Source organism: Centruroides vittatus, unplaced genomic scaffold (assembly GCF_030686945.1).
Source record: "Centruroides vittatus isolate TY-2023 unplaced genomic scaffold, ASM3068694v2 scaffold_752, whole genome shotgun sequence".
In the NCBI taxonomy this organism is placed as follows: Eukaryota; Metazoa; Arthropoda; class Arachnida; order Scorpiones; family Buthidae; genus Centruroides; species Centruroides vittatus.
The window spans coordinates 3,547,784-3,575,202 of NW_027122716.1; the positions used below are offsets into that span (position 1 = coordinate 3,547,784).

General features: G+C 29.8%; 2 protein-coding genes across 3 annotated transcripts in view; both read left to right on the top strand.

The window, feature by feature from the left end:
• The first annotated feature begins 4,161 nt into the window (after nt 1–4,161).
• Nucleotides 4,162–27,419, top strand: part of Taf2 (TATA-box binding protein associated factor 2) — a 101,923-nt gene continuing 78,665 nt past the window's right edge. The window contains exons 1-8 of one of the 2 annotated variants that reach the window (XM_067287946.1): nt 4,162–4,298; nt 8,597–8,651; nt 13,277–13,349; nt 17,155–17,245; nt 19,925–20,043; nt 20,137–20,234; nt 23,319–23,362; nt 26,929–27,123. In XM_067287946.1, coding sequence (XP_067144047.1) covers nt 4,252–4,298; nt 8,597–8,651; nt 13,277–13,349; nt 17,155–17,245; nt 19,925–20,043; nt 20,137–20,234; nt 23,319–23,362; nt 26,929–27,123 — 722 coding nt within the window. In that variant the 5' untranslated portion in view covers nt 4,162–4,251. Of the gene's footprint in view, nt 4,299–8,596; nt 8,652–13,276; nt 13,350–17,154; nt 17,250–19,924; nt 20,044–20,136; nt 20,235–23,318; nt 23,363–26,928; nt 27,124–27,419 lie in introns of those variants that run through there. The other variant, XM_067287947.1, reaches the window with a different exon arrangement.
• LOC136989658 (piggyBac transposable element-derived protein 4-like) lies at nt 8,944–12,055 on the top strand. The gene is made up of 3 exons (XM_067287882.1): nt 8,944–8,958; nt 9,975–11,537; nt 11,834–12,055. Exons 1-3 carry the CDS (start codon nt 8,944–8,946, stop codon nt 12,053–12,055), a joined length of 1,800 nt encoding a protein of 599 aa, XP_067143983.1.

Genomic DNA, 27,419 nt, shown 5'->3' on the forward strand with positions numbered 1-27,419 from the left:
ACACAAGTTACACGTGTTTCGGGCTAACATGCCCCTCATCAGCAGTATTACTACGACACTCTAAAACAGGGGTGGCCAACTTTTGTGTACATAGGATCTACTTTTTATATTAAAAATGTGTCGCGATCGACTTGTCGTAGGCATAGTCTAAGTGGCGAGGGGAGGTGTGAAATACATAATATGTTTATACACTGTGTTTCAGTACGAGGTGCACTCCCGCGAGCTACGGGTAGATAAGCAAAATATATGTTCAAAACTATTTTTTATTTTTTAAATCACTTATTAAGTTTTCAAGATATAGGCTCATAAAGAAAATAAATTTCCAGATCCAACTTTTGATATTTGCAGCTACGAGTTAATTCCGTACAGGCGGTACCTAAAAACATCGATTTTTCGACACTTTTTCAAGATAGATTTTTATTAACTTATTTTAAGTTAATAAAAATATAATTTAATTTTTTTTAATCAATTACAATGTATAAGTTGTGGTACTATTTGTTCGTAAATATGAAAAAGTTGTTATAAAAATGCACAATACGGTTGATAATTTGATTATAAGATTTTACTTTCGCGATTTTTTTTGGGCCAGGAAAATTTATCATGGAAGAATGATATAAGATTTTTAGACTTATTTTTTGCTAATCTATCAATAGCTGGCGGGAGTGCACTTCGTACTGAAACACCCTGTATATCTACCGACGTAAAAAACAACGTAATTATTTAACGGGCCAAAAACTCACGTCCAGGGGGATTAAAACAACATGAGTAATTATTAACAATATTTATTAATACATATTAGCTACAGATAAAGACAGATTAGGCCGGGTGGCCGAGCGGTCAAGGTGGCAGCCTACCGCTCTGGGGGACCCGGGATCGAATCCCAGCGGGTCGAATAATCCCCAGGAATTTTTCGGGGGTGGTCCGTTCGGATATGTCGGGCCCCGTCCCTCACCACCCGGTCGCCCCATTGTGGGCCTGGCCGAACCCATAATGGGCCTACTAAAAGAGGCCCTCTTAGTGCCCACAGGGCGGAAAGAGTTAAAAAAAAAAAAAAAAAAAAAAACAGAATGTACTGTACTGTACAAGTTTCAAGAGTTCAAAACATTTTACGTAATGAAGCTCTTAATTTTTAGCATCGCCTTTATTTCCTATAACAGAAAGTAATCTTTTTGGAATTTATTTATGGAAATCAACAATAATTTTTGCTGGTAATGTGCCGACATGTTTAATAATTTCCTTGGATCATCAAGCTTATTATACTGATTAGAATACCTAGATATCAGAATAGCGACACAAGAGTCATCGCCGGACGGCCGGATGGCCGAGCGGTCAAGGTGGCAGCCTACCGCTCTGGGGGACCCGGGATCGAATTTGAACGAGTCGAATAATCCCCAGGAATTTTTCGCGGGTGGTCCGTTCGGATATGTCGGGCCCCGTCCCTCACCACCCGGTCGCCCCATTGTGGGCCTGGCCGAACCCATAATGGGCCTACTAAAAGAGGCCCTCTTAGTGCCCACAGGGCGGAAAGAGTTAAATTCTAAATCTGTCTTTTTTTTTTTTTTTTTTTTTTTATTTTATTACGTTAACATTAATGGGAGGACTGAGTTTGCACGTCTCTAACCAAGGAAACATAATTAGGTGTATATCCTGACAAAGATAATAATAATGAGTCTTCAGTATGAGAATCAGTCGTAACAGAATGATATTTAGTCTTCGTTAACTTTAAGTATGAAAATGCCAATTCACACAGGTATGTAGTTCCGAAACAGGAATAAATCCAAAAATATAGAAGTCTGTTGCGGAAAACGCTCATTTATCAAGTAAATAGATAGATAAGAAAAGCCACAATTTAATTTAAAATAAAGAAAAGGTACTTACATTTTAAACAGAAGAAAAATTAAAACTCAACGTTGTCGCCATGGATAAATGATATTGATTAATAATAATAATATTGTTAATACTAAAGAAAAGAAGCTACCGTATGACAGTACCAAATATTCGAGCTAAACGGCTGTGTTTTCTACGAGTCCAGTCATAACTGTATGCATATTGTTGCTTTTGCGCGTTACATTCACGCGTCGCGTTCGGTTACAAGTGTAACACATTAAGTCAAGTCATCGCGAGCGATCGACCAAAATTGGCTTCGCGATCAACTTGTTGGCCACCCCTGCTCTAAAATAAAACAAATAAATAAGATACTAAAATTTCAGAAATACAAAAATTACCCGACAATAAAAATCCTTAAAAAACTTACTGTATATTCGCATAATAATAAGTTGTGTCCGAGTAGACAATTAATGATAAATTACAATTAAGGACTGTAAGGCAACTATATTTACTATAAAAAATTATTTGTCAGAAAGGTAAACAAAACGCTGGAATTACAAGGGAGAGTTTCAATCTCCAGAGCTGCAAAAAAGTTTCGAATTGTCACCAATCAGTATTTACTATTTTCTGTATGTTCTGTGAAGTGTTCGTTGTCCGAACATAAAAATCTTTCGCGAAAGTGTTCGTAATCCGAACTGTTCGTTAATCGATCACCCACTGTACTTATGTATGATGGAAACACCATGTATCGTATATATTGTATTTCAGATGTGTTATTTAATTAAATTCCAATTTAATTAAATAGAATTTAAACTGAAGCCTTTCAAGGCTTCAGTTTAAATTATAGATTTCCATTGTTGTTGGAATTTAGGATACAATTTCCCGGCAGTTATGAGATTTTATTTTAAAAATAACTTTTATATTATTAATCATAATAAATAAGGCCGGATGGCCGAGCGGTCAAGGTTAGCAGCCTGCCGCCTTGGGGGACCCAGGATCGAATCCGGACGGGTCGAAAAATCCCAGGTATTTTTCGGGAGTGGTGCATCCGGATATGTCGGTCCCCGTCCCTCACCACCCGGCCGCCCCATTGTGGGCCTGGCCGAACTCATAATGGGCTTGCTATAAGAGGCCCTCTTAGTGCCCACAGGGCGGAAAGAGTTACAAAAAAAAATCATAATAAATATACGTAGCGTCATCTGTAATGTGATTTTATTATTAAAAAAAAATTTGTACTAATAATTATCATAAAGTGATTTAAAAAAACTTAATTTTTAGGGCAGAGATGAGTTTTACAAAAAATTATAGATGGTAATAATGAGTAAAATCTTTATTTAAGTTCGATCTCTCTCGAGATATGATTTTTTTTTTTTTTTTTTTTTTTTTTCTGCCCTGTGGGCACTAAGAGGGCCTCTTTTAGTAGGCCCATTATGGGTTCGGCCAGGCCCACAATGGGGCGACCGGGTGGTGAGGGACGGGGCCCGACATATCCGAACGGACCACCCCCCGAAAAATTCCTGGGGATTATTCGACCCGTTCGGATTCGATCCCGGGTCCCCCAGAGCGGTAGGCTGCCACCTTTACCGCTCGGCCATCCGGCCGTCGAGATATGATATATTACCATCCCTATCTCCCAACCCCTTTAATATTAATGAGCTACGATGCCATTAAATAAAAATAAGGAGCATCAATGCTCCTTATACACAAGCTACCGTGCCAAAGTTCGCTTCTTAATTATATCCCATCATGAGCTATTAAATGACATAAACGCCAACACACAAACATACACACACACATCCACGAAATTTGTCTCCATTTTGACATTTTTAAGTTCAGGCGTTTTAAAACGACTCCCGAACCCAAAAAATTTGCAATAAAGCTCGGTGGGTCAAATTTACCCACGATTCCAATATTTTCCCTTATGTATACATAACAGCCGGGAAAATAAAACTCAAAATAAATTTTCAAATAATTTATTTACTTCGGGCCAATGTAAATTTTTGGTCCCGCCCCCGGCAACGTCTCTTGACGCCCCTGGAACCCGAAATATCCGGACTACCCCCGAAAAATTTCTGGTGTTTTCGATCCGTCCTGATTTAATTCCGGATTCCCCAGACCGATGTAGCTCGGCCGTCGGCCAAAAGGTAACTGCCATAATTCAATGTTGCTCTGATGGTGCAAGTAGTAGTCTACTTTTATATTATTTAAATAGTTAATATTTAGCGGAGCCTCCGCTTTAGTGCCCAAAAAGAGGAAAGAAATTTAAAAATAAAAAATTTATATATAAATAAATTACGTCATCGAGTTGGCAACGTCAAACTCACACATGTTTTGTATTTGCGGGGAGAACGTCGTGTATTATTTTTCGAAAAGTAAAATGAAATACAAAGTAACGTGTGCGTGAAAGATCTGAATAGCAGCAAAATGAAAAAAGGAGAAAGAACTCCCGAGACTTCCAGACCATTTAAATTATAAGTTTTTACGTTGTTCAGTAGATTAGGTTATCTAAGAAAAATAAGTTAGAATTTGTTAATTTATATTAATAAGTATGAATGTCAACTATAAGTTACTGAACTAACTTAGTGAAGATAATTAATTAACTTATTGTTAAAACTTACTTGTTGATTAAGAATGTAATCCCCAGTGAAAACATCAATTGGTGACATTTGAAAGAGCATAATTGGAATCATTTAAATGATGTTAATTGAGATAATTGAAATCTGTATCATTTGAAATATTGTTAACTGATATCGTTTAATACAAATTGTTTTGAATGAATATTTCATGTCAGGCTCACATCAGTTGTATTGAAATGATATCTGTATCGTTTCAATACAACTGATGTGACAACTGATGTTTCAATACAACTTGACGTTGTCAACTGACATAAATTAATCATTATAAGTGAATATTTCAGATTTGGAAGTGAAAAACAAACCATTTCATTTCATTTCCAATGAATGTTAATAGATCTGTTAATATATAGATCATTGGGCTAATAGATACAGTATATTAATGTTCATTGAGAAAGAGATTATATGAAATGTTTGTTTTTCACTTCATAATCTGAAATATTCACTTTATAACAATTCATATTAATTTATATTAGTTGACGACACAGGTGGCCCTCGACTTTCACACAATTCGCTATTTCACACATTTTTAAAAATTCAAGTTTTTTAATATTTTTATCGATAATGACAAAATTTGCTTACATGCAGAACGCTCATGCACTACAAAGTTCAATAGCTTGCTCTACGTTCTCAGACATTTTACTTTTTACAATAGTGGACTTCTCGGAATCCTAATCACTACTGTGTTGTTCCGAGCAAGAGGTCAAAACAGTTTCAGTCTTGCATTAGAGTGTGTGTCAATGTGTTGTGTTTTGCCAATTTATTTGTTTATGTTTAAATATTTCGTCCTTATAAATTGAAAAGTGTGAGTGAGAAACGGAGAAACTGCAGTGTTGATACGAACAAAAAGAAATTAAGGACTCATAAACATAAACTTCATACAATCGAGACAAAGATGGAAATAATTAAATGTTCTGAAAACAGTACTCTTTTGTTTCAATCGGGCATTTGTACAATGTAAACAGATCTACGATATGTTCAATTTTGAAAAATAAGAGAAAAATTAAGCTTGTTATAGAAATCTTTATCAAGAAAATTGCAAGTAACTCTTGACAAGTTTATAATGAAAACACCCAAAAGCACTTAAACATGCCTCATTATCTTCATTATGTATACATATTGATAAATAAATACTTTAAAACACAGTTTTTGGTGCATTTTTTTTACATCCCTCTACTTTCGAACATTCAACATTCACGCACAGTTTCAGGAACCAGTTATGTGCGAAAGTTGAGGGCTCACTGTACTTCAAAAATATCTATTAATGTTAAGTGAAATTAGTCATTATTATTTTAAATATTGCCAAATGATATAATTTAATGTAGTTGTCTGTATTGCGTGAAGGGTTGCTTGTAGAGGTATGGTTCCATATATATAAACACCAACAGAAACCTGATGCATAGCAAATAGACACCAACAACTGCTGTAAATAATCAGGCTATAATTGGCTTGTATTAAAATTATAATCATTAATTTTAATATGAGATGGTACCTAATGCCTCCCTTTGGTGTCAAATTCACTTGTAATTTATAATTATTATTTCCAAATTATAGCCCGATTATTTACGACAGTTGGGGTGTCTATTTGGTATGGTTCCATTGACCTTTTTGCTCCTATGGGTATGCTCTACAGCTCTGATAAGGTCTCAACTATCTCATTCAGAGCTTGAATTGTACTTTTGGTCTAAAATTATTTCAATTGATTCTAATCAATATAAAGATTAGAAATATAATATTAGAAATATTAATTCTAATCAACATGTCAAATGATATATAAAGTTAGCCAAGCCATTTAAAATATTTCTAAACTATAATATTTAAAATAAAATGATTTATATAGATCTATAAGTTAAGCAATTTCATATGCTCTATTGGCAAGTTTATTCATATCATCTCATATACATTTGTAGTTTTTTTTAATCATTTGAATGTGCCAAACAATATGATATTTTTAGTAGGGAATAATTAGTTAATAGAGCAATGTGACTGTATAGTGAATCTTACTTTAGAAAGGTTTTCTATGTTCAGAAATATTCATTAATAAAATATTTAATATTATTGATATTTATGAATCATGCTTTGGAAATGTGTATTCAGTGTCATTATGTGATAATTTTAAATGAAAGATTGAATAGAATTTGTTTTGAAAACAGTAATTAATTTTCCAATTTGTTTTTATGGGTTTACATTATATAAATCTGTTAATTTTTTCTAATTAAATGCCAATAAGAAGTAAAAATTTATCCTGTCTCATAATTTTGAATTGTAGTTAAATAATATCAATTAACAGAAAATAGTTTTCTAAGTATGAGACAGATGGATAAAAACATCATGGATAAAAACAAAATGTGATGTATACCATTTTAAAAATTCTGGTTAAATAATTTGAGTGAATCTTATAAATTTTTTATTTAACCATTTTTTCAGTGGATTGAGAGGTTATATATACACTATACATATAACTTACAATGTAGAGTCAAAAAGGAATAAAAATTTCAATACAAATTTTATTATATAGCATACACAAACTTTTTTACCACATGACATTCAAAGTAAGCTTCTTCCGCAGCTATGTATTTGTTAGCATCTGTATCACTCAAAGCAGTTGTAGAAAAACATTTTTTTGTAATATCTTTAAGTAATTTTGTTGCTATGGCTTTCACCTTTTGTTACTAAGTGGAACCTGTGATCTTTCATGTTACTCTCTTATTTTAGTGAACAGATAAAAGTCTGTAGCAGTAGGATTGAGAAGGTATTGTAATGTCTTTCTTGAGTTAGATATTTGTTCTTTGTGAAATTGTCCTGCATGTTGGTTGTTCCTAGTCAGTGAATCATTATTCTGTCTTTTTATTTGAACCACTATGAATGAACAAAATAGACATTGATTAAAGCAAAAATGATGTTTGCATTTTACTAAATGATTCAAACCATGTTAAACTTGATTGATTGAAAACATTTTAAACACTATATTATGTTTCACCAAAGTGATTCCAAAACATGGATGTCACTGAATGTTTTTCATTGGTTATTAGGTACTATCCATGTCATATTCATCAAAGAAGAGCTCTGCCAATTTTAGTGTTTAGTAGTTACAATATATTGCTGAAGCCATTAACAAATACATAAGGAAGATGCAATCTATAAAATGTCCTCCAAAGACTGCAATTAAACATAGGGATGCTGATATCTTTTACAGTGCATGGAAATCTCTGTTCAAAATATCCTTTTAGTCCAATATGTGTTTCTCCATTACTTAAATGGAGAAACACATATTGGACTAAAAGGACCTCAACTACAATGCATTATGTTTCATTCAATCTGATGATAGCATACAATTTGAAAATTAAAGATCATCTTCCATTTTGCATTCCATTCTATTTAAACCTGATATTTTAAAAATGTTGAAAACATTCATTTTATTTTATTAAAGTGAGTTTTTGCTGGAATTTAGTGGTTTCTGGTCTATTTTATACAATTATAAACTTGATATAACACATTGATTAATAGAAATAAAATTGAAGTCATCAATGATGCCATAAATGATCCATTTTTAGCATAAAGAAATAATTAACAGACTTTTTGACGTCTAAAAAAACACGCCAAAAAAAACAATTGAATTTTTGAAAGCCTTTCTTTTATTTTTATGCTTTAAACTGTGCGTCATGACATGTATCAAACATACTTTTAAATATTTGGAATTGCTCTTTTAAATGTAATGGTATTCTCTGTCGAATGATAGAACTTTTTTTTGTTTTCTTTCTTGATAAGGGCCTCTAAATAATGGCCAAAAACATTAGAACTTTACAGTTATTTGCTAGAAATTGCATATAGGTGTTAGTTTTATTTTTGAAATAAATACAGACAAGTTACATACTGGTTCTAGCAACTAAGTTTATTGGAAAAATAATGTTTTTGATCACTTTCAAAGATCTTTGTCAGGTTAATAAACTTAGCTGGTGAAACCAATATGGAAGTTTTTTGTGAATATTTATAGTATTTTCCAGCTTCTGAGGTGTTTTTTTACCTCGGATACTTGGGGGTTTTATTGTATTGATATAAAAATAGTAAAAATATTTAAATTAAAATTGATTTATTTTTATTTAATATATAATTATTATTATTATTTTTTTTTATACATGTCATCAAGTATTATGCATTACCAACATCAATTTTCAAAGACAGTCGTTAATAGTAAGTAATCTTGATTAATATCATTCATTATCTTGAAATTAATAATAATAATTGGGATACATGAATTTAAATAAGCCGTTTACATCTAAATTGATCAGAGTGGATAGAAATTTTTAAAATTTAGTTACTTATAAGCATTTCCACATTTGCATATGAATATGTTTGCAAAACTTTATAAGCTCAGTTATGATGTCTAATATAAGAAAAAAATTAAACTATCTTTTGGTTATTTATTTTTTTGATGAATTAAATATATGTAAGTACTTCTAACATTTCAAAATATCTTCCTCAAATGGAAAAAGAATATGTAAAATTTGAATATTGATTTTAAAATCTTTTTACATTAATCTAATTATAGGAGTGTTTTTTAACCTAAACTTGTTAGAAGCTAATATTTGCAAAACCTTCTATTCTATACTTAGGATCTGTAACTTTACAAATAGTTGAAGCTTATAAAAGACATGCGATCACACTAAACCATCAAACTGCAGCTGTCACTCCACAGAATTCCGTGTAATGATAGGGATTCTCTTATTCTTTTGGAGAAGTCTTGAGTGTATAATCCCATTACAGCACGTGTGTAAGGGAACAAACATTTTTTACATAGGTGCCACAAGTAGAAAGTTATTAAACTGTTTATACACGTTGACTGCCACGTGACTTTTCAGGATTCTGTTGTAAAACGCCAACTTAATTTAATTATATTATATTATTAAAAACTCTAATCAGAGTACTTAGAAATAATCAAAAAGCATATAGAATGTGTTTTTCTTAAACTTCCTTACACACCGGTGATTCAATCAAAAAATACACTTACGTAAAACCAGATAACCGGAGATAAATTCGAATATATTCCTTCAAAAAGGAATATATTCGAATTTATTACTACTAAGCCTGAAGAAGAGCCTAGAAGAGGCTACGAAAACGTTTGCGACCCGAATACTAACCACTCCGGTTATCTGGTTTTATGTAAGTGTATTTTTTTCTTAAAATAAAGGTATTACGAATTATCTCGTAGTTGGCTTATGTAACAGAAAGCTCTTCGCTAAAGCCAAACTACGAGTTAATTCGTGCACAGACACGATTCATCCTGTCACTTCGCTACAGCCAATCAGAGATGTGCGTCTAAATTCATTAGTAATAAATCGGATATAGAGGCGAGCACATCACATTTACGTCTTTTTTGAGAGTGTTATTTTTTATTTATTTTTATAATCAAATTATAAATATCCCAATATGGATAAGAAAAGACCACTGACTAAAAAACAACTTGATTACTACACTAATCTAAGTGATTCAGAATCTGACAAAATTTTTGGTGAGGATGGTAACGACAGTAGCGATTATGTACCATCTGAGGATTCAAGTGAGGACAGTGATTATGACGTCGTCTCCGAACCTGAAGATGAGACTATTCTTGAACCTGAAGGCAATGACGATGCGTCTCAAGCAACCACATCAAATCCAAACGATAATTTGTGGACAGAAACTCAACAAAATCCTGAACTATTTATTTTCCAAGAAAATGTTGGTTTGAAATTGGATACGACAAACCTTACAGTGCAAATGCTGGTAGACCTATTTTTTTCGGAAGAATTTCTTGCATTACTGGTCGAACAAACGAATTTGTATGCTGCACAAGAAATTGCAAAACATAAAGAAATAAAAAAATCTAAAAGGGTATCACAGTGGAAAGACGTCAGCACTGCAGAAATGAAAGTTTTTATTGGACTTGTATTACAAATGGGTCCTTGTTCTTTTCCTTCAATAGAACATTACTGGAGCACAAACGAATTGTATAATATAATGTTTTGGCGATCACATATGAGTCGAAATAAATTCCAATTGTTACTGTGTTATTTTCATTTAGTTGATAGCTCAATACCATCTTCTGACAGATTATATAAGGTAAGACCTATACTAAACCATTTCAATAATATTATGCACCAAAACTATGTGCCTGATAAAAATATGTGTATCGATGAATCAATGATGTTGTGGCGTGGAAGATTGCATTTTCGCCAGTACATAAAAAATAAAAAACACAAATACGGTGTCAAACTGTATGAACTATGTGAATCCGATGGTATTGTTATGAAAATATCAATTTACAGCGGAAAATCTGAAGGAATTGACAGTAATTTAGGCCACACTACTGATGTTGTCTTACACTTACTTGAAGACTATCTTGATAAGGGATATACCGTATACATGGATAATTTTTATAATTCTGTTGCTCTTACGAAATTACTGACTACACGAAAAACTTGTGTGTGTGGAACTCTGCGAAATAACAGAAAGGGGAATCCCAGAGATGTAATAAATCGAAAACTGAAAAAGGGGGAGTTTATTTGGCAGCGAAATGGTCCTGTTACTGTATGTAAATGGAAAGACAAACGAGAAGTCCTTACCATTTCAAACATGCACGTTGTTGAAATGGTAGAGGTGTTCAATCGCAATGGAAAATGTTCAATGAAACCGAATATAATTCGAGATTATAATCATGGAATGTCTGGCATTGACCGATCAGATCAAATGCTATCGTACTACACAGCTCTAAGAAAGACTATTAGATGGCCCAAAAAGGTTGCATTACATATTATAGAGATATATATACATAATGCGCACAAACTCTTTCAAAAAGCAACTTCTTCTAAAATAAAACTTATAAAGTTTAGAGAAGCATTCGTCAAAGCATTGATTGGAGAAGAGATTCAACCAGTTTCAAAAAAAATTAAATTGCAAGAGCTTCACTATTTACAGAGTATCCCACCTACTCAGAAAAAACAACATCCGACAAAGCCATGTCGAATTTGTACCAAAGCTAAGAAACGCCGAGAAATGCGTTATTTCTGTCCAATCTGTCCAGAGAAGCCAGCCCTTTGCGTAGAAGATTGTTTTAAAAATTATCACAAACAATAAAAATATCGTTTTGCTTTTGATTTTGAATAAACTTTTTATGATATTTTCTGTTCATTTAAATTTATGTTTCTGTTTTATAAATTATCACAAACAATAAAAATATTGTTTTGCTTTCGATTTTAAATAAACTTTTTATGATTATATTTTCTGTTCATTTATTAATAAATGTTCTGTTCATATAAGCCAAACTTGATTTTTTGTTCTTGCCCCTGAAGCTATCTATTCATATTTACACTGATATACTACGAATTACATCGTAGCTGCACAAATATGGCAAGGAAACAAACTACGATATAACTCGTAGGTGGCGTCCTAGGCAAGAAACATGGTATACATACGGTGCCACAAGTAGAAAGTTATTAAACTGTTTAAATGAACACCAGGATGATGATAAAAATAACACACCCTCCACTGATCTTGCAAAAAATGTTTTAGAAAATAATTTTACTTCACTATGGGTCCATACTTCCATTCTCAAGTAATGTTTAGATTAGTGATGCCACGAATATTCGGCTACTATTCGGTATTCGACCTATTCGGCTACTTTTTTTAATATTCAGTATTTGGCCGAATACCAAATCATGAAAATAAACCACACATATTACTCAAAAGTGTATTTATTTTAATCACAAATTATTACATTTAATACTTAAAATCTATCAATGGTAAGTTGTAATAAATGAAAACAATTTTTTCAGCATTTGTTGATAGCAAATGATTGCGCTTTTCTTCATAAACTATACCTGCTTCTGAAAATAGCCTCTCAATATATACACTACCGCCGGGAGACGATAGATAAATCTTAGCGAATTCTGTCAGGCTTGGATACTGTTTTACGTTTGCTGACCACCACTTGTAAAGAATCTGCCATCTAATCTAGGTGAACAGATGGCTAATGCAGTTAAGCCTACTGCTCTGGAGGACCTGAGATTGAATTTGAGAGGTTGTAAAGCCCCTGGAATTTTTTGGGATGTAGTTTGCCCTGGATATGTTGGACCCCATTCCTCAGCATCTAGCTATCCCATTGTGGCCTGGCCAAACCCACAATAAGCATGAAGAAAACTCTCTTAGTGCACACAAGCAGAGTCAGCAATAAAAATGTTATAAAATATGTAATGTTTTAGCAGCTTTGTTTCCATGTTCATTTTAATGCTGCATTGTGCATTCTTGAAGACATTTTAAAAGTTGAAAAGGAGTTTAAATTAAATTCTCACTGCTTATTGCTGTGAAGCTTATTGAACTGATATAACCATTGGACAGGATTGCTAAAAACCTCTGTTATTGGTGCAAAATGCATCAATTATCAGAAATTATCACATGGTCCACTCATGATTTCTTGTTTGTTATTTTGAACTTTTAATGTATGACATCAATTATTGTAAAATGCATTTCTATTTTGGAAGGGTAAAAATGGATAAAAATGCATCTTAAAATCAAGAAAATGTGGCACTTAAAATTATTTTTACAACAATTTAAAATTTATCTTAGTTTGTTTTTGTGAATAAAAAATGTGTGAGAAAGATTCCAGTAAGATTTAATTATCAGTAGACATATGATTATTGGTAGTTAATGAAATTTTTTCTTTTTATTAAAAATAGTGATCGAAAGGTATTTAGAATTATATAGATTTTATAGTTATTTGTAATTTATTGTCCTAAATATTTTTTTTAATTCGGATGAAATTTTAATATTTATTATTTCAGGCTTTTACAGAGCTTACAATTATTCCGTCAAGAAGTGATTTGCACAGAATAAAACTCAACTGCAAGCAGTGTCGTATCCTTACAATTAATATGTTGATATATTAAGATTTTAACAGAATTTTTGGAAAAAATTTAAATAGCCTATTATAAAGAACATTATACAGTAGATCCCCCATAACACGGGTTCATATAACACAGATTCGTATAACATGGTGAAAAAATTGCGATCGTGTTCATATAACACGGTAAAATGTCATCACCGACTCGTATCGTGACAGGATTGGTCAAATCTGGACCAATAGCGGACATGTCACAAATCATTGAGTTTAAACAAGCAGTGGACCTACTAAAAAACATTTATTATTTAACGGCCATAAAAATTATATTTATATTAATGATGTCTCCAAAGCTCGGCAAATTTTTTGCAGAAAAATAACTTATCAGGAAACACGCTGGCCGTTTGATGAGCCGCTCCGCGACGAAAACAAGCTTAAGCAATGGCGTCGTCAAACAGTGCACTCTCGGTAAGTAATCCTACAATTTTTTGTTTATAGCATAGTTTATATGGATTATTCCCAAAAAATTATACGTGATTTGGAAATGTTGAGTCAAATTAGTCTAGAATTGATTAATTTTATGGAAGAAAACCTTTCAAACAGCCGTAGCCCCTAAACTGCACGCGTGCCGGGCTGTGATTGGTTCATGTATTTAAGTGACTCGTACAACACAGAATTCATATAACACGGAACATATCTACCGTGTTATAGGGGGGATCTACTGTAGTTGATCCAATAACAAATACGATTATTACAATATTAATTTATTTAGAGATTTGGACAATAATTATGTTTATATATTGAGATATAAATATTTGTATTTTGTTGACAGATTTCTATTATTATATATTTTTTTAGAATAGCTATACTTTATTTCTTGAATTTAATTATAATAAAAAATATTAATCTTTGCAGCTTATTTTAAAGAAAACTTCTTTGCTTTGAAAATTGAAAATTTATTTTGTTTTTATGCAACTATTATACAATACAGTCTGGTTAATATTGGTGTTTGGAAATACAGTGTATATTAGTGAAGTATCTGTAGCAGCTGCTTTTTACACATTAGTTCAAAACCATAAATGATTGTAAATTAAAAATGCTGAACAACACTGCTGATTATAAATGTAACATAGAGAGTGAAAGTTGTTGTTCATGAATTTTTTTGTTCAAACTCAAAATACAAATTTAGATCGTAATTGGCATAAGACAATATAGGCTGGGCTTTTGTTTCACTCATTATTGGTCGATTACTGACGATACTGGTGGTGGAGCATGGCTAGTTGAAAGCAAAGATTTGTTGATCTTGTTGTAATCATTCCTATAGTTACTTATTTCATTTTCTTTATTCTCCGTTACAGTCCAGGCAACTTTTAGGTGTCTTCTTTGGTGGCTTGTTTGCTTGAATTTGAGCTCAGTAAGCTTGAATACACTTTGTTTTACTTGTGAAATCTTTCTGCTGTTTTTAAATCAAATTGACTAATCTGTTATTTTCTAAAAATGGGTCCTAATTTCACAAATTCAATGATAAAAATTGACTTTTTAATCAATTACTTCATTTCAAATTTATCTCATATTTAATTATAAAACATATTTTTATGTAATAACTATAGCTTTTTAATGGAAATTATCTAAATGTTGATATTTAGAGAATGCTTATGACAAAGGTCTGAACTTAAAAATTGTAGATTTGAAATGTGTAATTCAAACAAAAGCAATCAAAATTAGACAAAATGCTCAGAAAAAAGTTTTTACTATTCACTTTTATATCCTAATAGGAATTTGCTGAGAGATTCTTCTAATTTTGGGGATTGAAAGTCTTGGATTACTTTTCCCCAGTCATCTGGTACTAGCATTTGACACAAACCAGCTATAGCTAATGTAACTTCTGTTTTCTTCTGTCTCCATGAACATGTTTTACTGATACCAGCAAAGAATTTTAACTTCAGAATTATCAATATTTTATGATATAAAAGAAATAATATTTCTGTTAATACATAAAAATGAAAATGTGTAAATGTACTGTAAAGCACATGTAAATGGGAATTGCACAGTATTGAATATTAGTATTATTATTATTATTGTTGTTTTTCATTTTGTCAAGTTTCTGTTTTGAACAGGTTTTAGCGTTATTTGCTTTTTTAATGTCTAAACCAGATAAATGTCATACAGTTATCTTTATTTTTATAGTAAATTGCTTTTATTACATACAGTAGGTAAGAAATGTTTTTTTTTTCTAGGATTAATCCAAAGTGATTCCAACTAAAGATGAGGTTATTCATATGAAAAAGTCAAGAACTATTTGATTTTAAAAAGTTTTAATTTTTTGGAGAACTTTATTTATTATAATTTTTTAATACTAAGAGTTGGACTTGGATGTGATCCTTATGAGTGCAAATGATCTACAAACAAGCCATTTTGGGAATCAAAAACTGATGTATCACTCTTGGGATTGCCAGAAGGCTGAGACAGACAGTTAAGGCATCAACTTACCACTCTAGGGACATGGGATTAAATCCAGGTGAGCAACTCTTCAGGAAATTTTCCTGGATGGTTGATCTGTCCTAGATATGTCAGGCTGTATTCCTTATCACCAGTTTGGTTCCATTGTGAGCCTGGCTGAACTCATAACGTGTAGTATGCAATATGTCAGAAATTCTAATTGCATAATAAAATGGAGAAACCACTGATATTATACAGTATTTGACGTGAAAATCATCCCATTGATCATTCTAATTGCAATGCTAATGTAGAAAATCGCTCTATTCTGAAATTGTTTTATTTAAATTTAAAGAGGTTTTTATTTTGTTGAGGTTCCTTTTTGGACAGGTTTTACTGTATTTATTTCATACTGAAGTTTAAATACAGGTAGGCCTCCTACGATGCGTTACATATGTTCCTTGAAAATACTGCATTGTGGGAAATCGTGTTATAGGAGACACCAACTTAATACAAAAACTGGGATTCAATTCTAAAAAGAGAAAAACGGCATTTTATGGTGTAACATTTTCATCATTTTTTAAATTTATGTACATAAAAAGTTTAAATAAAATTCAACATCATATAAAAACTAAAAAGATTATGATTTCAAGTCAAAATCAAAAAGAAACATAATGTTATGCTCGTAAATTCAGTCCTTGTCATCACTTATTATAGTTGTTCGAGAATGTTTGACTGGCCTTATTTCAAGATCTGAGCTTGTTTCATCAAGTTCCACTGCACTTATGTGATCCGTTGCAGTTTTTCTTTTATGTGAAAGATAATTCGTTTCTAAATGCCCTAAACCGCATTGTAAAAGTAATGCGCTGTAAGAAAATTTCTGCGTTTTTCCAACCATATTGGAGTGAAAACGCATTGTAAGGGTACCACGTTGTAGGAGGCCTACCTGTATATAATTTTCAACTTGTTGAAATTATTCTTACAAATTACTAATAATGACTTTTTAAAATGAATTGTTCATTTTTAGTAGTTTATTTTAATAATCTGATAATGTTCTTTTAAAGATTTCATGATGATTTCTTCTATAATATTGATAATTTAATTAATAAGTAAAAGTTACTTATTAATTTCTATATGTAAGAAATTCAAGATTTAAAAACAAAGTAACATTTTTCAATATCTTTTTTAAAGATCACAATAAAATAAATTGTTAAAGCAACATATAATAATTGAGTTTGCAATATATTTAAAGTCTGCTAGTTCTATTTTCTTAAAAGAATGAATATAATTATACAAGGAGATAAGACACTATTGGATTGAAAAGATATTGTAAACTTATTTTAAAATAATAGTTTTAATTCATATATTTTTCTTAACATTTATTATGAATTTATAAAATATGTATAAATGATTTATTTGAAGCAAGTTTTACTTATAATGATCCAACATTAGAAATATGTCAAGGAGAAACAAAACAGTAAGTTATTAAAATCATTTATTTGAAATTAAAATTAAAACACAGGTACTCCTCACTTTATGACCGAGTTCCATTCTGACGACTACGTCGTTAAGCGAATTGGTCGATAAGCGAGGAGCTTGCACTCGGGAATATAGGATCGTTGTAAAATTATACAAATTATGCAACAAACTTCAAATTTATTCATAAAAAGACTATTACAGTATGCTATTAGCCTATTATAGTACTATAAGACTATTATAGTACGCTTAGTGCGCATGTCACCATTCACCACTGATCGACACTCAAGCTGAGAAAGGAAATTCCCCAAATTGCAGATCGAAACTCGGTTGGTCGTAAGTGCGAGTGGTCGTTAAGCAGATAGGTCGTAAAGTGAGGAGTACCTGTATAGCAAATTAATTATGGTTATCTATCTTATTGAATACGAACTTATATTTGAAGCATTTAAATAAACATGCAATAAATTTTATTTTCTTGAATTTTTACTGCAAAATTTTGAAAATAAAATGATAATTTTGGAACTAGCTTACACTGATAACAATAACTGAATGATAACATTAACATATTTACTATGTAAACATCTTTTTTGGTTCTCTAAATTTCATATACTATTTATTAGAAACTGTGTATTTAAAATTATTTTTTTAGAGTAAAATGATGATAATTATGATAAGTTTGATATAATAGGGCCTTTTTTTTTGTACCAATAAGTGGTACATGACAGTTTATTATTATACTCTTTAAATTTCACCTCTGTACTATTTGTGGCTAATGCTAAATATAGATATATTTTCACTGTTTATAATAAAAAGATTTATTAGCATATTTATATCCTTGAATTTTTCAGGCTATATTTGGGTTAATATTTTAATAGAGTTAGGGAGTTAGATCTCTATCTTTTGGCCAAAATTTATGGTAGAAAAATTTGTTATGTCAAATGAATCACTGTATTATCAGGCTACAGCAATACATTTGGTATGGCTTTAATTATCATTTGGATTTGTAAATTTATGTATTTTTAATTTATGATTTTTTTAGTTTATTTCTTTTATAGAAATTGCATGTCTATATAATATAAATGGATGCCTCATTATACTGTATATCAAGAAAATATCCTAAAGAATCGTCAGATGATTCCCCATTTGAACATTTGATGTATACCATTTTTTTTCAATCATCTAAATATAGTGACAAATATACTTCATTACTAGATGACAGCAAACAGAAATTATTCACTAATTTTTATACTTGCTTTTTATTAATTTTGCATTATTCTTACATTTTTTTAGAAAGAGATTATTCAATATTTAAAAAAGTTTTTAATTTGACAAGAAAAAAATTGTATTTTTTAAATGAAAATGTTGAATTTTATTGGGGAATACTCAGTTTTAAAATTTCTTATTTAATTTGTCTTTAATTAATAAGTATGTTTATTTTTTAATGTTGTTAAAATATTAACATGAATGCATCTGGGATACTTCATTTTATATATAATTTGTATCATCACAAGAAGTACTTGTGATCCAAATAGGGTACATAACAGCAGAAGTGCTTTATTTATGGTTGTATAAACTCTTCAATGCACTATGACAGATGTCTGGATGGCCAAGATGGTTTAAGGGTCAGCCTACCACTCTGAGGGACCTTGATTGAATCTGAACAAGCAACTCCTGGATTTTTTTACACAACTTGTCCTTCACAACCCAGTTCCACTTCATTGTGGGCCTGTCCAAACTCATAATGAGTATGAAAAAAGGCCTTCTTAGTGTCCACAGAAAGAAGTAAAAAGATAAATGCACTTTGACTACATAATTTAACCATTTATGATTTTGCATCTGTTGTCAATGTCTTCCTCACTTTGGATTCATTCATTATTGTTACATTTTACACTAGTTTGCCATTAAAAGTGATTAAGTCTTAGTGAAAAATAATGAGTGCTACCATTACCATATGAAACAAGAACAGACAAGTCCGTGAGTATACATTAGAAAGCAAGAAAACTCGAAACTGTTAAAGGTGTCAAAATATTTAATTTGACTCCTTTAACAGATTTTAATTTGGGACATCAACCTGAAGATTGTCCTTTTAAAAATTGGACAAAAATGTTTGCTTTTTAAAGTGAGTTCTTTTGCTGGTTTCTTGGTTATTGAGTAGAAAGTTCATATTTAATTTGATTAAGCACATTTTGGAATTTATCATTCATCTTCAGATCAAGTATATTTGATGTTAATTTTTGTTAAATCAATCAAAATGAAATCTAATTAAATATTTTGACTCCTTTTTAACAGATTCGAGTTATTTCTTTCTTTCTAATGCTACCGTTTCTATTGTATGACATCACAGACATTTGGTGCACTTTCGTGACAGGATGGTTAACAAAGACCAATAAATAATCAAGTGACAGATAAGAACTTTATATATATCAAATATTGTAATAATTCTCAAGTACACAAACTGATTCTAATATTTCTTCACTAAGAATCTTTATTCCAGCAATATTAACATAATTCTAACATTTTCAGCATATGTTTAAATGTCATTCTCACAAATGATGTTTTTATTTTATATTTATATTCTTAATAAACTGTTAAATTATATAAAATAAATTTATAAATTGAATTTTATTACTCGTATTATATATCACTTGTAATAGAATTTTAATTGAAAAATTTATTTTAGGAGAAATTTGGATTTTTTCTCAACAGCCCATTTACATGCTGTTAATTCTATTGATTCTGATCAAGGAAATGGTGAAATAAATATTCGTATACCTCCAGATGCAATGCATTTAGTATCAGGTAAGTGAAGAAAATATTGACAAAAATACTAGTTTTGGATAACTTATTTAGTGAAAAATTTTATTTCTTCTAATGATAAATTGTGTGTTTCAGAAGGAAAAAATCTTCGCATTAGCATTGAATTTTCTTTAGAGAAACCATTAGGAGGAGTTCATTTTGTAGTACCTGATATGGAAGGAAGTTTTGCAGAAGTAAGATTATTTACTTTACATTTACAGTAAAATATCGATTTAATGGACTAATTCAGAGGAAGGGTAGTTCATTATAGCTGAAATTCCATTATATAATAAAGTAGATTTTCCAAATGCATGTGTTGAAAAATTGGCAGTTAGTTTATCTGTTTTTACTTCTGTAGGTACATTTGTGTAATTAAAATTAAGTAGTGTGTGTGTGAAAGTTAATTTCACAGAAATATTTTCTATATTTGTTATTGCATATGTATTCACCATAGTCAAGAGACTGAAATAAATAATTATATAATCTAAATCAAAATAAATAAACAAAGATTTTTTGGAAAATGCACTTTATGAGCAGTGACTCTTGGATTTGAAAAAAAAATAATCTGTTAATTTTAATTACAAAAAAAAATTCATTTTAATATTAATAGGGTGTTAATTTTCACCAACCAGTCTTTGTTTGTTAAATCCAAAGTCTATTAAATTGAGGGAATACTGTATTTCAAATATTTATTACTATAATAAAATTATATTACACTTCACGCCAACGTACAGTAATGAATGATTAATGTTTACGGCATTACAAGTGGTGATTTGTAAAACTTCACATGTACTCACAAGCACTTTCAACAGCTTACAGCTGTCATTTTCAGGTGAAAATCGAATGCTATAATTTTCGAACAGTTAGCTTTTTAACGGACTATTTAAATTACCAATACATGTGAAGTTTTACAAATCACCGCTTGTAATGCTGTAAAGTCGTAACACCGATGCGTTAATCATTCATTTATTACTATTTTAGTTAACTTTCATAAGTAAACAATTAAGTATTATTTACAAATAATAATTATTATTATCTATAGATATAAAAATTTCAGATTTGTTAGGTATAAAAAAAGGGATTCATGAAAAAGTTCTAAAACTTATCATAAGTTGAAAAATAATGTTTTATTCATTGGAGTAGAAGTCTTACTTGTTACCAATTTTAAAAAATTTTATATTTATTCAATTTTGTTAAAAAATCAAAGTTGTAAGGAAGAAAAAGTGTGAAGTTGTCTTATGCCTGCAACATGCTGAAACCAAAAAATAATGTCTATTAATGTTTGGATATCTTATTGAAATATTATTCATGTTGTGTTATAGAGAAATTAGGTCTGCTGAAGTTGCCTTTAAGAAATTCTGAAGATCAGTCATATGACTTAATTTATGGTAGTGATATACAAGTATCACTCATATAACACAATAGATACGTTTCGAAAAAGTGCCATGATATGTGAATCCATGCTCTATGAAACAAAAGACTAATGCAAAACATAGAGTTATGTTCCAGAAGTTAACAAAAGTATGCTATTGTTTATCATTACTAAGAGAAATGTGTTTATTAAAGCGATTGATAATTTATTTCCAATCAATAATTAACCATCAAGCATAATTAAAAGTACTGTTAATATTAATTTTAGTTAACTGAGGTTGTTTTTTCAAAATATCGGCATCATCCAGCTTTTTTGTCAATCTTGATCAGAAATATCAGCAACATCCTTATTTTTTTATTTTTATCATAATTTTCTATGGATGACAAAATTAAAATGTTATTAATCAATAATTTGATCTAGCAGGCTGCATTTGTTCAGTTGAGTACTAAGTGATATTTATAACAGAAATAGTGCTCAAATACCAAATTGTTCCAGTTGAGAACAGTTCAAGTACTGCGATATCTCTTTATTTTGTTCATCAGTTTTATGTATGATTACTTACCTGCAGTTAAAAAAAGTTTAATAACACTTACCTAAAAATGTTTAAATAAACTTTACTGAATAAGAAGATTAATCTATAAAAACAAAACACAGTGACAGTCTTAAAGTCTGAAAGCAACAACAATGACAGCTGGTTGATCAGAAAACTAGGACAAGGAAGAAAAAATTCTACTATTAGTTTTCATTAAAGTAAACCCGATGAAAGGCACAAATCAAATTGAAAATGTCAATATTATAAAATCTGTGGGCAAATTTGAGACAACGCACATGCATACTTGAATTTAAAAAATATTGAATAATGAAGTTTACACTTAAAAGTTGTGAAATTTTGTATGGAGGATTTCCAAAACAGTGTTAGAGCGAGACTGGAAGTTGTGTTGTACAGGGAATATCCTCAGTTTTCAAACCATGTTGTAGAAGTACTGTGTTGTATGAGGGATACCTGTACTATAAAAAAAAAAGTACTAATTAATATCCTTTGTTCTGTAAAATATAAAGTTCTTCAATACATAATATATGTATATATGTATGACAGAATATAATGTAATTATATTATATATTATAATTACTACACTATAATTATTTTCCAAACTTAAGAATCGTTATTTATAGTAGATGCTTTTTAAGTTAAAATTAAGATTAATAATTATATAAAATAATTTTTATTATTTTATAATAACTTTTGATTGGATTTTACTTTAGGAAAAGTAAATCTCTGTCAAAGATTTGTACTTTCATTACAGAGAAGATTGTTTTATTTTGGGAATGGTAGCCAGAATGAATATTGTAAAGCATGCAGATTTTTTAAAGAAATTTATAGAATAAACATGAAAAGATACTATACTAACACACCAAAGTTACATTTATATGTATCTTGAACATTAATTTAAGAATCAATTAAAATTATTTAAAATAATCATGCAAATTATTATTATAAAATTGAACAGTATTTAGCAGAAAAAATGGACTAAATTTTTGAATGATGATGTGATTTCAGTTGCTTCAATAAATGAAAGTTGGAATCTTATAAGTTGATATTTATTTATTTTTACTTTAAAACTTGAAAATGTATCCTTTCAATAAAATATGAATAAACAACTTAAAAATAAATTCAGTTTTCATGTCATAGTTTGAATATAATTCTTGCATACATTGTGAGTATTTTGAAATAAAGTAGATAAAAATATTATTTGCATTTTTATACATAACCTTTTTTTCATTTTATTAAATTGTAATAATTGTTTTCCGGAATATAATTATTGTGTAATGATTACCAAAATTTATGACTTAAATTACATTTTTAATTTGTATCTTAATTTTTGAAAAATTGATTTGAATTTTTCAGAGGGGTGCTCATATGTTTACATATGGTCATGAAAATTCATCAAGGTTTGTAAAATTACTTTGTATTATTGTATTAAAAAAGCTATTCCATATTTTTTTAATAACTATATCTTTAATATAATTACTTTGTTTTTATTATTTTTAAATTCCTACTATTAGTTCACACTCTCCTTATATATATATTGTTCAAATTTTCATTTTCAATCGTTAATAAAATACTTTTTATTCATTCACTCAAGTTCAAATACAGTAGTGAACCGAAAATCGGAATCAATTGGGGACTGGGGTTGTTCAGATTAGGGATTTGTTCCGATTACGGATTATGTACAAAAAAATATATTAACCTGTCCGATGTTCAAATTTTTCTCCGTTGCGTGTCACTTCGTGTTGAATTTTCGTCGATTTTAAGCCTAACGAAAATTTTTATAATAATAATCGAGGCTATCGTATCGTTAAAAATTATTTCTGCATTTTGTACAAACAAAATAAATATATTGAAGAATATAAAAACATGAAAATTATACTTTAGAAGTAAATTTAGTATCAAAAACGTTCGATTCAGCACGACACAGTCTGACTGAAAATCGTGCTGATTACTGGCGATTCCGATTACGGGTTCCGATTTACGAGTCTCTACTGTACATTTTTTTAAACTTGTAGTGGATGACACTTGATATTAATACAGTTTTTTCAAATATTAATTCATTACTTAAATTTAATTAATTAATTTTAGTTTTATACGGGAGAAAAAATTTCTCTTATATAAGATATTTAGCATATGTATATACATATTTATATTAATTGTAATTATTTAATAAAAAGTAACCAGAATAAAATTTTTCTTTGTTGACCTAAGTAGGAATTGACTTTAAAAAAATTTTTTTTATATTATTTGTTATACTATGTTTCTTAAATAATAATTAATTGAGGCAGAGCATTGGTGAAGCCTCTTCTATGAGGCTTAAAGAATTGAGTTTGTTGTCAAAATTTAATTGGCCAATTTTGAAAAAAACCTTTCCATTTTCCATTAATTGAGATGAGGAACGTAAATGTAATGTGGGTCCATTTAAAATGTAAAAAATTCAGCAACAAATTACTTAACTTTTCTGGCAACATTTAAAATTTTGGTGTGTGATCTGTTACAATATTTCATTTAAAAAAAACTGTTTATATTTTTAATTATTATAAAATCACAAAAAGCTTAATTTTGAGGGTAGGGATGAGTTTTATAAAAATGGTAAATGCTAATAATGAGTAAAATTGTCATTAATATAAAAAGCGTGACTCACATTAACCATTTAACTGGTATGCATATGATTAAAACTTGCGAATGTTTTCATTGCCCCTTATGGGCTCTTTCTTAGGCTTCTTTTTTATTCAAAACAAGCTGGCAGTTAACTTTTTGAATATAAATCGAATGGTAATAGATTTCGGATACCATATGAACATGTGTTCCCTTTGAGATGTTTAAATAAGATCAAACAATACAATGATTTCAAATGTGCATGCATTCCACTTTAAATATGATTGTAAATTAAATATTATTGTCTAGTAGAGCCTGCCACACTATCGAAAGGCACATTTCCTCCCTAAAATTAATGCAGGTGGTTCTGCGGCCATTTGAGGTGTTCTGGGTGCGAGGTGTAAAGATGATACACCTCGGTGAAGTCTGCCGTAATATCCAAGTCCGTATTGTTTGATCTTATTTAAACATCTTAAGAGGAATGCATGCTCGTATAGTATCTGAAATCTATTACCATTCAATTTATATTCGAAAAGTTAACTGCCAGCTTGTTTTAAATAAAAAAAGAAGTCTGAGGAAGAGCTCAGAAGGGGCTATGAAACGTTTGCAAGTATTAATTGTATGCACACCAGTTAAATGGTTAATGAGTTGCACTTTTTATATTCATCCTGGTGTGTTATGCAGTTAAGTTTGATTTTAATTTCTTTGATTTTATTTTTAGTTTTGGTTTTGGTGTAAAGGCCAGAGTTTTAATCATCATTTTTTAAAATTTTTATTTATTCAATTTTTTCTGCATTTTTTGAATCCTTGATTCCAATTTTTTAAATTAATTGCAATGTTTTTCTTTTGCGATATCACTATAGAAATTGTTTTAGTGTTGTTCTACCCAAAGAATAATCAAAATCAAATTTAAATTTATTTTAAATTTTTAGTAATTTCATTAATTTTAGTTTCATAAATGTGCTTGCTCTTTAAAATTTTTAATTACAAGCGAATTGACATTGATTGAACTATCAGGCTATCGAGTTTCAAATCGAGTCCATTAATCAGAAAGAATATTTAAGTGTCAGCAAAAGAGTGTAAAATGTAAACAAAAGTATATTTTAATTGAAATAATATTATATAAAATTGTTTTTAATATTTAATCTGTTTACTTATAATGATAAAACGATTTTCTCATTATAATTGTGAAAGGTTGTATGATGATTCACAGATGTTCTGTAATAAATTAAATTTTCTATTGAGATTTGTGCAATTCTGAGTAAAAGTACTTGTTCACGCTGTTTAATGTCGTTTTGAGTTTTAAAAATTGGTATTTTAAGATTAGTCAGTCTAGATATTTGTGGCTCGAGTGAATGAATTCAAAAATTGGTTAACTCATGATGATGATATTTGTTCAGCTTATTTGCTGAACCTCATTTAGTATTAAATATGATGGAGTTAAGTCATTTACAAGACATGTCCATTGTGAGAAATGTGGAAAAAAATACAACTTCTCATTTATCTTCCCATCCCCATGGTTATTGCATTGGCCAAGGAAGCAGTTTACAAGATGGTCACTCAACATGACACAATGGGATATTTCTTCGAGTAAAACTGAATTAATTAGTTGTAATTTCTTTGAGGGAAGTGTTTCAATATTAACTTTATCCAAAGTAAGATTACAAATTTATTTTGTAGTACACAATAAAAGCATGCATATCCACTTATAAATGGAGATTTTTCATGTTTCTTTCAAAAGAAACATGAAAAATCTCTGGATTTTCCAATCATTTTCCATTTGTCAGCTTGATATTTATTAATTAATGAATGTACCATGCTCATAATGTAAATCGTTAATTTTTCTAAACTAAAATAAACATTAGAAAGTACTGTACTCAAAAGAATCAGAATTGTGAGTTTTTGGTGGTATTGGAATCTAGAGAAATCTTGATATTGTCTCATCACTAATAATATCTAAACGGAATGTATGAAAATTCTCTGGATTTTCCAATCATTTTCCATTTGTCAGCTTGATATTTATTAATTAATGAATGTACCATGCTCATAATGTAAATCGTTAATTTTTCTAAACTAAAATAAACATTAGAAAGTACTGTACTCAAAAGAATCAGAATTGTGAGTTTTTGGTGGTATTGGAATCTAGAGAAATCTTGATATTGTCTCATCACTAATAATATCTAAACGGAATGTATTTTTTAACTTCTTTGACAATGTTAACACTTTTACTTACACACAAATTTTATTCATTAAAGTATTTGATATTACGTTATTAAATTATTTTTTAAATTGTTTTTAATTATTTTATTCACAATTTATTAGACAGTATCCAAAATTATGTATTTATTTAAATTATTGATTATTACAGATTGTGGTTTCCTTGTGTGGATTCATATTCAGAACCATGTACATGGAAAATGGAGTTCACTGTTGATTCTTCAATGGTGGCTGTTTCATGTGGAGATCTTGTAGAAACTGTTTTTACTTCAGATATGAGGAAAAAGACATATCATTATTATCTTTCTGTTCCAACTTGTGCTCCAAATATTGGATTAGCTGTTGGGTAAATTTTATTTTTATTGTATTAAATTTTATCATTTTAAGTGTTTGCTGTGGTGATAAGATTTTTGTTTTTGTTTGTTTGATTATTGTATTTTTCTCATTTAAAGTAAAATAGTAATTTCTTTCAAAAATACTAATACAAAAATCAATCATACATCAGTACAAAAAATACTAATAAAATCATACTTATATAATAGAAAGGAATTGATCAAACAGGATATCATTGCACATGCATGACAACATGTGTAACATACTTTGTGAAGTAGTTCTGTCCAGAATGGAATCTTTTAAATGTAT